Source organism: Primulina tabacum, chromosome 1, assembly GCF_025594145.1.
Source record: "Primulina tabacum isolate GXHZ01 chromosome 1, ASM2559414v2, whole genome shotgun sequence".
Classification (NCBI taxonomy): Eukaryota; Viridiplantae; Streptophyta; class Magnoliopsida; order Lamiales; family Gesneriaceae; genus Primulina; species Primulina tabacum.
Genome location: NC_134550.1, coordinates 53721783 through 53734114, shown reverse-complemented (window position 1 = coordinate 53734114; position 12332 = coordinate 53721783). Strand labels below are relative to the sequence as shown.

Sequence of the window (12332 nt, the reverse complement as noted above, 5' to 3'; positions counted from 1 at the left end):
GGTTTGCTATATTATTTATCCATATTTTTATCTAATTTAATATCATGTTTAGTGCACCATAATATTTATTCATCTATCAATCAAATCATCAATCATTTATATGACATCAACTCCAACAACATATTCTATATAATGACAACGTTCTCCGAGAAAGAATATGAGTTGAATTTGAAGACCAACTTTGGCGGCTAATTTAAAGTTGGATGTCGCCAAAAGTAATGGAATACATAATCTAATTGGATCGATGTATTAGTTCGGTTCTTATCCCATCTGTGGTAAGGGGACAGGCCTACAAATCTGTTAGTTTGGTTAAAATAATTTTTGCTCAATCCCAACTAGGAGCACAGCAAATCACATATTCAGTACTACGGGGGAGTCACATATTCAGTACTAACGGGTCATGCGACACATTATTTGAAATAATGTGTAAATATCAATACATGACTAATCATATATTACTCTTTTATTCGATTAGGCCTGTTAAATGGTTGAGCTTGTCTTAGCTCGACTCATATCGTAGTTAAGCTAAATATTTAAGCACAAGCTCGACTCGACTTACAATCATATCAAACGCAGCCCTTTTTCGTGTTGTCGGTGCACCAAAATCGTGATATATACCAATATGTACGTGTACCTCACTGCACTCAAAGTTAAGCAAATTGGGATAGGATCTAAAAGCTCAGCGAAAGCCACGGGCGGCTAACAAAATTTATTTTAGGATTCCATACTACAATATAATACAACATCAAACTGTCTGATCCAACAATGTATATTGAGATTACACGTCACCAGTTCAATTATATATTCGCAATGGATATTAGCTAAAATCACTTGAACAATACAAAATCTAGTTAAAAAAAAACAACTAGCTAGGCCATGTTAAAGAACTCTTAAACACCCTCATCATCTTGGCAAAGAGTAGAGAAGCAAGGACTCTCGCCTTTGAATTTTCTTGGAAATTCTAGGCAGGGATCCAGCACGAGATCGCGCACATGATCCGGCCTTTCCATCCCTGTAACATCCAATTTCCATCTTCATCACACAGGAAATCTTTGTGATAACCCGCTGCTATCTTCTGCTTGAGTTTCTTCATAATCTCTTGATTCAAGGGGAGTGGTTTGAAACCAGCTCTTACATGGCGTACTTGCCATTGCTTGTACGTCTCAGGTCTCTCCACCCTCTCTGCTCCCTCGCATGCAATGACATTTATTATTTCACGACCAGAAAAATCTTGTTCAAAATTTATTCTCTGTGGATTATCCCGAAGTAAGGTAGAGTCAAACATATCGAATAGAGCAGAATAATGGAAGAGAGCCTCCCTGAAACGTGTGACAAAGAATGGGGAACTATATGATCCATTAGATACGGCATTAACAAAAATATTTGGTTTCAGATTCCTAATCAAGTTGAGAACCGCATCTCTTGGACTGTTGTCCACAACAGTTTCGTCAAGCAATCTACCAAACCGAAACAGACAGTTCACTGCAAGAACCTCTCCACTCACAATTTTTAAGTCTTCGATTTTGATTTCCTCCCAATTCTGTACTGCTTTGGCTTGGTACTCAAACGGCACTCCAAAACGTTCACAATATTTTTTCAAGCGGGACCCTGTCTCTTCTATTAGTTCTTCTGGTCTGAAACCTGGTTGTGGAAGCTCGATTCCGGTTATGCGCAGCTTCGGAGGTCCACCAGGTCTCTGTGACAGATGTTCGATGAGAATAGGCCATTGAAAACCGTAAAGAATGCCAAAATCTATTATATGCAGCGTATTTGCTGCTGATGCCACCGATCCAATCATCTTATTAGCTAAGATAATGCATGTTTTCTTGAATGGAGATGCTTCAAGATAAACCTGATAGGCTTTTAACTTCTCAGCGGCAGTAATCTTCTTGCGAGCAAGGGAGGCATACAGCTCGGTCCCAGTGCCTGCCAGGCGTGCCTCGAGACCAGAGGCGCATACAGTAGCCAACCTTTGATACACATCGCCCGTATTAGAAGAGTGATTCTTGATCTGTTTTAGAAGCTCGTATGCTGTCCTACGATCATCAGAAGCCGCAGATTGAGCACAGTTGATCAAAAGGGTCCTCAAATCAACTGTTTCCCGTTTTTTCTCATTTTTCTTTGCACGAGTTCTTCCACCCGTCAATCCATTTGACAGAAGAGCTTGTTGGATGGTTGTGTCCACCCGACTTGGCAAATTAGCATTGTCATCGCAACAAGCATCACGGAAAAGCAGAACTCTGTCGAACATGTCAGATAAATCAACATCTTCTTTGTAATTAGCTGATTGTTTTCTGCTTCTCTCCACATTTTCAGAATCACCATCCTCTCGATGGTGATGCTTACGTCCCCTCGAACCATTACGAAACTGCTCAGTCTTGTCTTCTTCTACCTTCACCACAGCATCAAGTGAAATGATTTCTGTTTTTTGTGGTAACTCGTATTGCTCCAAATCAATTATCAACTGATTTTCAGTCGGTAGGAACTTACTAGCTTCTTCACATCCTCTCTTGAACTGCAAGATCAACTCGCTATCACTAATCATATTCGGAAATACACCAGTTTTTTCAGAAAGGTTCGATTGAAAGTTTGCATTATCATTGAAACCGTCAAGCGTAGAATATGAGAGCTGTGATCCAACTTGCATGGATGAATTTGATAACGAATCAAGAAGATAACTCTGTTCAACTGACAAATTATATTCACCGCGATCAACATTGCATTGAGGGTCAATGGAAAAACTACTGCCATTACTACTGCTTGTATTCTCACTAGAACTCCCGAAAAAGCTATCAGGGCTGTCAGAAGTTTGATCGACCACATTATCAAGCGGGTATTTCTGCCCAAGAATCTCATACAGGTTTTTCTCGGTAGCTTGTAGAGCTAGAGGATCATGAAACATGCTCGGTTTTTCTTCCATGTTCTCTTCTATCAGTATTTGTTCAAGGAACTTTAGGACCAGATCTGAATTTTGATCATCTGGAGACTCTACCTCATAACTAGCAGTTGATGATGGAGCGAAGTTTAAAGAGTTCGGGCTTAATGGAAGGAAAGGAATATCCAGGACATCGAGATCTAAAGATTCATGTTTAAGCCAATTGAATGGGTGTGCAGATTGCTGGTCACTAGTGGATAAGAAATCTTCATCCACGAATTTGAATCCATTTATAGGGTCGGTCAGTCCATTGAACTGGTATTCCATAAGTTAACCCTCGAAATTCCTATATCAAATAGAACATCATCCCTGAATGAGTCAAACTAAAATAACTTGTTTCACAGGACAATAAAAGAGGAGGAAAATCAAATGGTTATCAAGTGAAATTGAAATTCTCAAAAAAAATTCCAAACTAAAATTCATATGGAACTCACTTTATCCATCCATATCAAAGATAAGTATATTTAGGATTCGTTACACGGTAAAAAAAAACTTACTTTCCACACCATCAGCCCCAAAAGACAGTCTTTACTCTACAAAAAAAAAAATCACCAAAATTCTTTAAAGAAAACCCCACAAGCACACGAAGAAAATTACCTCGCACACTTTGCACACAATCCAACTTGGCAAGAACCATGAAATACATGTTTAAAACTCAAATTTCCATTAACAAAAATCCTCTTATTCCAGTCTTTTTGACAAAGAAGATAGCACAGGAGAATCAAATCACAAGGTATAATAATACAAAACCTAGACGAAAAGAAAATTAAAGAACACAGCTCACCAAATTTTCTGTGCTAACAGATCATGAACAAATATAATCTCCAAAAAAGTGCTTAAAAATTACATCAAAAGGTAAACAATGAAACCGAGACACACCCACAAAAAGGAGGAGGAATTGCAGTCTGTGCCTTAGATTTCTTGATGAAATAAATGATGGAGGATAAAGTTAACAAATCGGGAGTAGGGGACGGTGAGCGATACTGACTGAGTTTATTTGGTAAAGTTGAGAAAATTGGTGGTTAAAGTCTGTGTCAAAGTTTAATATATCGAGAATGAATAAATAAGAACCTAATAAAAAAAAAAGTGTTCACTTTTGTTCCAAGGTGAAGTTGAAACTTCCACGAAGGAGAATACAGTCACACAACCACTCAGAGACCATTGATTTCCATGGTCAAATCTTATCCCTTTTTTTTTAATCCCCAATGTGACCATATTAGGTTATATTTTTCTTCAGATTATAGATGGCTTTAGGTAGGCTGGCTCGCGTATAAAAAGTTTCAAAATACAAAATTAATCGGAGATAATATGTAAGCAACAGACACAAGGAAGATGAAATAGTAGTGAGCCGAAGATTTCATAATAATTTGATTTGACAAATTAGTCTAAAGTACCCAAATCAGATTCCAAATATGAAATTTTTTCATCAGAATCATAATCAGCGCATTGAATTTCATTCAAATTTTCTTCTAAATCAGATTCTGGCTGACTTGAAATTTCACGAAACACATTTATTAAATTTATTTTACCTTTTTTCCCTCCCGATTTGAGCTTCTTCAATGCCATTTTGCATTTATTTGCGTAATGGCCAAGTTTATTATTATTAAATTGAATTAAGAAAAACGCGTCTTGTTACCCAAGATTCATCAATAATAATCCTTTTTAAAAAAAATTCATCAATAATAATTAATTAAATATTCCAATTGCCATATGGTTTGCCGTCAGACCCATGTCATAATTAGGGTAGTTTTTTCTATATACAATTTCACTTATTTTTATTCATAAAACGAGTCTATAATAAATATATTTATAATAAAAATTAATAATTTTACATAAAAAATAATAAAATATTCAACTTACAAAATTGATCCGTGTTACCGGTTTTTAATTAATAGTCAAATTGACAAATTCCATGCACCAAATCACACTTAAGTTTGTTTATCTTCAATCTCTCTAGCTCGACACGTGTTCCAGTCAGCTTATTTTATTAATGAATTTATTGACTATGTAATTTGAATTTTAATTTAAATAGTAAAGTTTGATATAATAATGATAATAATAAAAATAACTTTATTTTTTGACCATGAACACAAGAAAAGTCCTCGATCCCAAGAATTGAGAACTTATTGCAGATGCTAAATTAATCACAAATGTTACAATGTAATAACAATATCTTGCTTCACATAGTAAGACCTCCTATATCTATGAACTACAACCACTAATTCCACCTTCCCCGGTATACTTAGGGGTTTGTACAGCGACTATTTTCAGAGAAGAATGTGAGAATGGAGCTAGATTTTAGGTGCTGCTTGGCTTGCTGCTGCGACCAGTAAGCATGCGCAGTCAAGACTCGATCCAGCAGTTCCTGGGGCACAGGCTCGCCTCGCCTTTGTTGTGGTGATATTCTCGCCGTGTGAACCAGTGTTTTCCACTTGTCCTGAAATAAAAGTGCAGTTACTCGGAAAAGGGTAGAACATGACCACTTGAGGATTAAAACGGTAAATGTATATGTGTTCTATATGAAAACCGTAACACAAAATATGATTTCCCGGTACTCTTGCATAGCTAGAAACCAGTTAATGCATCAAAATCAACACAAGAAAGAGAGACAGATGAGAAAACTGTTGTGGATCGATGTTCATACCTTCAAGTCTACGTATGTTCTATGTTTAGCACTATCAAACGCTCTCAGCTTAACATCCCGCCATCTGCAGTAAAACTAAATGGGTGAGCCAACATACACGATCGAATACTTGCCACTATATTTATTTTTATCAAACTATAACTAATGCGCAACTCAAAATCGTTTAAACTATAAAACAAGTACCATAACTCAATTGTTGAGTCACATAAGAAACTACATTCAAGTATGGAGCAAATATGACCCCCAACAAACAACATAGTTCAGGAAGCCAAAAAATTGATGTATTAGGTGCAACTATCGTCATAATCTAATGGTCACATAGGTTTCAGCAAGCATGTATCGCCATACCCTTTATCATATAATTCTAGTATATAGTTTCAACAGACATACCGTCCCGTTCCAAGTTTCTCAACAGCCTGAACTAGAGCTTCCACTTCAGAAACAGTGAAAGGTCTGCGGATTCGGCGCTGTGCAGAATCAGACCTCTTACATTTCCTCAGAGGAACCACGGCCAATGCATCTGGTTCCATCGAAGGGACAGGAACGAGTGCTCTCGATTGTGCACCAGGTATTTTTAATGACGAATCAGGAGCTGAATCATTATCACTTTCTACTAAATTATTGAAATTATTTTCCGAGAGATCTGGTGGAGTATCAAGATTCCGGTTTCGGACGGCACTTCGAGGGGCATTGGGACTCGAAGGGTACCTGGCAGAGCACCAAGTTAAACCGTGAGACAAAAGACAAGACAGATGCAGAACAATAATCTTCAAGAATCCCCGTATACTGGAAATAATACCTTGTCAGTGGTCGAGGATTGTTGTGCAGAAGCTGGCATGGATGATCATCCGGACAAAGCTGTGATGATGGGGCAAGGGGGCGGTTTGGCTCAAGAGTAAAACCCAATGTATCCATCTTGTTATCATGAGAAATTCCAGTCTGCAATAAAGTTTTGGTATCATCCCGAATCTTCTTACCCTGAAGAAGCACTCCAACTCGTAGCCCGCCACCTAATATCGCGTTCACTGCCTCCATTACGGTTTTCTGCGGGATATTAAAGCCGAAAAATAAACAATGAAGCTTATTGTAGCCAGAAGGATCGGTTAGACGAGTCTGACTTGAAGTTCAAATACCTTAAGGGAACCAATGGTTGCCATTTCTGGGATTTCTATAAATAGCTCCGGGACCCTAAATGATTTGATCTTAAGTTTCACTGGGTCAAATAAAACCTCCCAAATGAGAACCTATTCAAATACGAAGCTCAAGGCAAAACAATCAATTTACCCCGTGAAAAGTTCTCATACCTTGGGGGCCCTGAGAGTGGAAAGATGCACGTTTGCCGGATGAGAAAGTCGGAGTTTTTCTCACTGCATATAGTGTTGATTCATTAATCTATCGCCAATCATATCCGACCGTAATCCACGATTAAATATTTACCTCCTTGAAGATTTGGACGAGAACCCAATGCACTATTACTTGTGCCATTTTCAGGAACGGCACACATTCTATCACAATTGATGCCTTCATCAGAATTAGACACCAAGTTAAAGTCATAGAACTTTCTCTTCTTGAAAGGATAATCCCTTGGGGACTTTTGGTGTTTAATAACTCTCTTCCGGTTAAGAAAATTGCATCTTTCCACATCTGCAGGCATGATGCACCAAATTCATTATACCGTACAATCATTATCACCATATAAAATAACAAAATGACATAGAAGCAGCTCACCAGCACTATATTGGTCATCACCCTTCACATTTGGTGTTATTTTACAAGGTTTAGATGTTATTAACTTTTGGCCTTCAATGTTGCTGACACGAAGTGACGGCCTAAACTTTTTGATTCCGGTGCTTGTTTCAGTGCACGCGGAAGAATTTTCGTCATCATCTCTAGTTACTAACTTTACATTTTCCCGATTAACAGGGGCAGAACCAGTGGGAGAGTGGTCTCTGCACAAGAGAAACTTTACACTATCAACTGAACTAACTAGTCCTGAGGTTAGATGCTGCGAATCAAGCATATCAGCCCGATTTGTTACTGAGAAATTCCTAGGTTTCCTACTTTCATCATCCGATCCACTATTAGAAGATAATCGACAACCAGATGATTCAAGATTTGCTGGAGTGAAAATTCCAAGTCGTAGCTTGCAATTGTCGTTAACCACGTGTTCAGCAGAATCAACTTTTCCCGAGCAATTAGGCCTCGAGATTGCATCCTTTTGAGCACATTCAAGTTCGTTCAAACGGAAATCTGAAATGGGATTCTTTTTGACAATATCAGTGAATAGAAAGTTCCTCTCATAGCAATCTTGATCACAAGACTTTCCTTCCAACAGCTTCTCTTTGTTCTTTTCTTGTTTCCCAATAGAATCTTGCACAAGTAGTTGCTCCTTTCGAGAAAAAGAATCCACAGATGGAGAAGAACTTTCCCCTTCAGAGAGTAACTTGCCAGCTACAGTAGCCAACAGATCAAAAGCACACATTTGGCTGCCATTGGCTTTTCTCTCAAATGTGCGCCTCCTCTGAAACAAAGGATGATGAAATAAATGAACATAAACCATTTTCCATAAGCTATGAAAATAGGAGGAAAAATGATAATATAAGCGTGAAGAGCCAAAAATTACCCTGACTGACCGGGCAGCTCGAGGTATGGGAGGCACCTGATAGCCATTAAAACCATATTCTAACCTCTTTTGCAACACCATAACTCAAAAACCATAGCCTGGACAATTCATCATAAATTGAGTGCTGTTAGTTGTAACATTGTTGGAGTACAGCAAATTAAAATAAACTTGCCAACACACCAACATCAGCAACCAGAGCATTGCGGGTCAATATGAGAATCTGTGTCGTTTAACTCGGAATTGAGCAACAGAATCGATATGGGTGAATGACAACATGACGGTTTCCATGATTTTAAAACTAAAGTGCTTCCATACCATAGCAAATAAAAAGGAAAAGCTAAAAAATGCGGGTAAGAATGTGAATTATTTTTTTACATAAAAGATTAGGTCACAGTTATATCATCTTGGGATTTCTCGTTAAAACCTATTTTTGAGTATGGATGATCCTAATTAGAGAACACTGCAAGGGCTGGATAATGGCATGATCGATGAAAAAAAGACAATAAATTTTCAACAAGAATATAACCGCAAAACAGTAGTACCCAAAATTTCCCACAAATCTAACAGGATTCATGTATACCTATTGAGATCCTTTTCAATATTAGTACATATTAAGACCTTTCGGGAAAAAAAAAACGAAGCAAATGGGTAACTCCTCGAAATCACAACAAACATAGATAATCAAATTCATTTAAAGTTCAAACCTTTTGCATAGCAAGACATCAGTTTGTAATCCACAAAGTGGACACAACGCATAACAAACAACGCATAAAATAGGCATCATTTACTTGCAAATACTAAATCATTAACTCTTTCAACTATATAGCGGAAATACATTTTGTAGGACAGAACATAAACAGAAAAAGAGCCCTCAGAAAAACCATGGTCAAAAGTATTTTTGAAACAGCATTTTAAACCACGGATATACGACTATTTCATACATCAGTGAGTTTTCAAGAATTATCAAAAACAGAAAATAAACAATTGCGTGCAAGTGATTCAAAGATCAGCCCAAACCAACTATTTAGATTAAATTATTTTAAAATAATGTCAACAACTTGTTAGTGAATGATGGATCTTAACCATCCTTCAAGATTTCGGCATCTTATCATCTAAACCGAGATAAAAGATACTTTGCATGAAAAAATCCCAGATCAAACGTAAAAGATGAAATTCAAAAAATTGAAAAATAATCAGGAAGAAAGAAGAATAAATGTATTGAATTGAAAGATAACAAACCAAATAAGTTATAAACTTTCTTTCACTCTTAAAAGATTTCCAATTTTGAACCAAAAGTCGTCAACTTTACCGAACTACAGATCAAAGGCCCACAGAATTAGATCATCTCACCTTCAAAGAACCAATTTTTCTTTCATCCACCATAGATTTCGGCAAATTTCCTTCAGAAAAAAAAAACCCTTCAGGATTTTCCTGAAACCATACTTACAAAGATGCAAGATCAAACCTTTCCCCCGAGATTACTAATCTAAACAGCAAAAGAATCCAAAATTCTCATTCTTATGACCCAAAACCTCTAAACCATCTCGCAATCTAAAGGTAAAAAAACTCCTGAAAAGCCCGAATAATAAATTCCCTCGATTTCCTCCGTTTTATCCCCAGCTTTTTTTTTAACCACTGTGAGAAATGAGAAAAATAGATAACCCAAAACCCAGTGAAAACCAACCCCCCACACTATTGCTTAAACCCCAACTCTTATACAATGGACCCCTGTCACCGGACCTATCGGTAACTTCACTGGCAACAGAAGGTTGCGGTAAAGAAACTGCCTGAAGACCTGTTCTTTTGTGGGACAAAAACGAATTGGGATTCTGCCACGTGGAGCGAGACGAGAATCTTGTGGCCTTGTCTCGTTTACACAACCGAGAAAAACGTTGGGTCACCAAGCGGGGGAATTTTAGTAAACTTCAAGGTTGGTTGGAAATCCGAGTTGTGAGGAGGTTTGTATATAGGGGCTATAAAATGCGACACGATCCAACACAAAAAAAATCAGGTTCGAGTTGGGGTTTTTCGGGTTCGGGTTAGTGCCATGTTAGGCAAGTTTCGGGTTGGGTCGGGTTGGGTCGCTGGTTGACCCGCGAACTTTTTTTTTTTGAAAATATTACCTATATTTTTATATATTGTATATTTGAACAAAATTTATTATATATTTATATGATAAATTTTCATCATTTAATATTTATTTTGCATATTTTATTTTTTTAACAATTTTTTATTTGATTTAGTAAATATACTTTTAATTTTTTACGATTAAATTTTCAAATTTAAATCGGAAATTTTGTTATTATGTGTTTAAATTAAAATATTATTATTATTTTTTATTTTTTTTGAATTTTTTTCATTAATTTTTTTAAAAAAAGTTAAAAAAATTAAAATAATTTAAAAAGTTAAATAAAATTCGGGTTGAGTCGGGTTATACGGGTTCGTGTTCGTGTTCGGGGTGGGGGTTTTCGGGTTACTTCGGGTTCGGGTTGAAAAAATAAATAAAAAAAATTTCGCAGATTGACCCGAAATCCGACCCAACCCACCCGATTGACACCCCTATTTGTATATCATAATATTTTGCAAAAGGTTTGCCTTAAAACTCACCAAAATCAAGCTTAACCAACAAGTATCTGTGGTTTTACTCAAACTTAGCAGATAAATTCTCCATACCCAAAACCATAAAACACAAGTATATATATATTATTAAGTTCCCCAAATAACTAACTGATTTTGCTAAAAACAAACTAAAAGGTTTTTGTTGTTTTTAAGACAAGAAATGTCTTTAAGATTTTCAAGAATTTATTCGAATTACATATATTTACAAATAAAATCGTTCTTGATTTTAAACATGCTTAATAATTATGCTAGTCTACATTTCTGGCTTTCTTATTCATGCTATTATTATTCATTAAAGCGTATTACACATTACACTCTATTTTACATCTCTATATATATATATATGAAACTTTATTATAAATATATATATATGTGTATATATACACATATTTGCACGTGCATAACATGTCAATAATAAGTAATAACTAATCCACGCTATATTGTTAAGAGAGACATGTGAAAACAAACTTTTGTGTACTTGAATTTGTGAAGCGACTCGTATTTCAATGAGAAAAATATACTTAAAAAATCTAAAGTACAAATGTAAATAGAAAAATTACTCCAATATAATTACACTTCATATAAACAACAATTGTGTATAAAATAATATTTTATAATATAAATTATTATACATGCTCATCTGTCAAAAAAAAAATATTATAGTATTAACTATTAAGTGATAGACCATTCGATCAACCCTGGATTTTTAAAATTTCAAAAATCAGAGTACCATTCAACTGTTTTAACAAAAAGACGACAAATTTTTTTATAATAAACTATTCAAATTTATTTTATGTATAAATACCATATAATTGATTTAAATAGTAAGTTATATGTTTGGTCATATAATTCATATGTTTTTCGGTTTTGGATTTATTGTAAGTCAATTCACAATTTTATTTCACTATTTTTTTCTTCAAATTTAATCATTTTCACACAAATGTTGATGTGATATCTGATACATCAACAATTTCGACATCACGTCAATAATTTTCAATATCACATCATCATTTTTCGATGTTATATCAACACTCTGATGATGAAATCGTAAATTTTTTTTAAAAAAAAGTGTTGCTTAGTGGACCAGGAATCAAAAATAAAAATCTTAAATTAATAAATAAAATTTCAAAAAATAAAAAGTTTGCAAATTATCGAAAAATGTAATTTTCTTTCTTACTCAATTATCTATTTATCTCTTACTTCAATGTAACTCTAATTATTTAAATTTTGATAACTGGGTACATTTATATTCAATGAGTTATATCTCATTATTATGTTTCACATATTTTAAATAAAATATAGTTTTAAATAATTTCATAATAATTTCCCTACTGTTTCCACATTCAAATCAATAAATATATAAACAATAAATTTTTGTTAAAAAAATATTTTCATCATCATAAAATCATATGGAGAAAAATTGTTTTAACTTAAAGGCTTAGCGGTAATATGTTAACCGAGCCAAACTCAAAAGCAAAACAGAAAACTGCTGGAAATAAAGATTATGGCAC

The 12332-nt window shown here is 35.3% G+C and overlaps 2 protein-coding genes across 6 annotated transcripts; both read right to left on the bottom strand.

Moving 5' to 3' along the window:
- Positions 1-672: 672 nt before the first annotated feature.
- LOC142549430 (scarecrow-like protein 14) lies at positions 673-4120 on the bottom strand. Of its 5 annotated transcripts, XM_075658392.1 has the most exons (3): positions 3815-4120; positions 3433-3468; positions 673-3221 (listed from the first exon to the last, which is right to left on the bottom strand). In XM_075658392.1, the coding sequence occupies exon 3, from the start codon at positions 3200-3202 to the stop codon at positions 962-964; it is 2241 nt and encodes a 746-aa protein (XP_075514507.1). In that variant the 5' UTR covers positions 3203-3221; positions 3433-3468; positions 3815-4120; the 3' UTR covers positions 673-961. The 5 variants fall into 5 exon arrangements, with proteins under 5 accessions (XP_075514507.1, XP_075514514.1, XP_075514498.1 ...); XM_075658399.1 differs by lacking the exon at positions 3433-3468 and having other exon boundaries at positions 3720-4120; XM_075658383.1 differs by lacking the exon at positions 3433-3468.
- Positions 4121-5017: 897 nt separating this feature from the next.
- Positions 5018-10132, bottom strand: LOC142549422 (telomere repeat-binding protein 5-like). The gene is made up of 10 exons (XM_075658361.1): positions 9553-10132; positions 8203-8300; positions 7308-8100; positions 7017-7223; positions 6884-6946; positions 6713-6792; positions 6379-6623; positions 5970-6287; positions 5580-5643; positions 5018-5372 (listed from the first exon to the last, which is right to left on the bottom strand). The coding sequence occupies exons 2-10, from the start codon at positions 8281-8283 to the stop codon at positions 5178-5180; spliced, it is 2046 nt and encodes a 681-aa protein (XP_075514476.1). The 5' UTR covers positions 8284-8300; positions 9553-10132; the 3' UTR covers positions 5018-5177.
- Positions 10133-12332: the final 2200 nt, after the last annotated feature.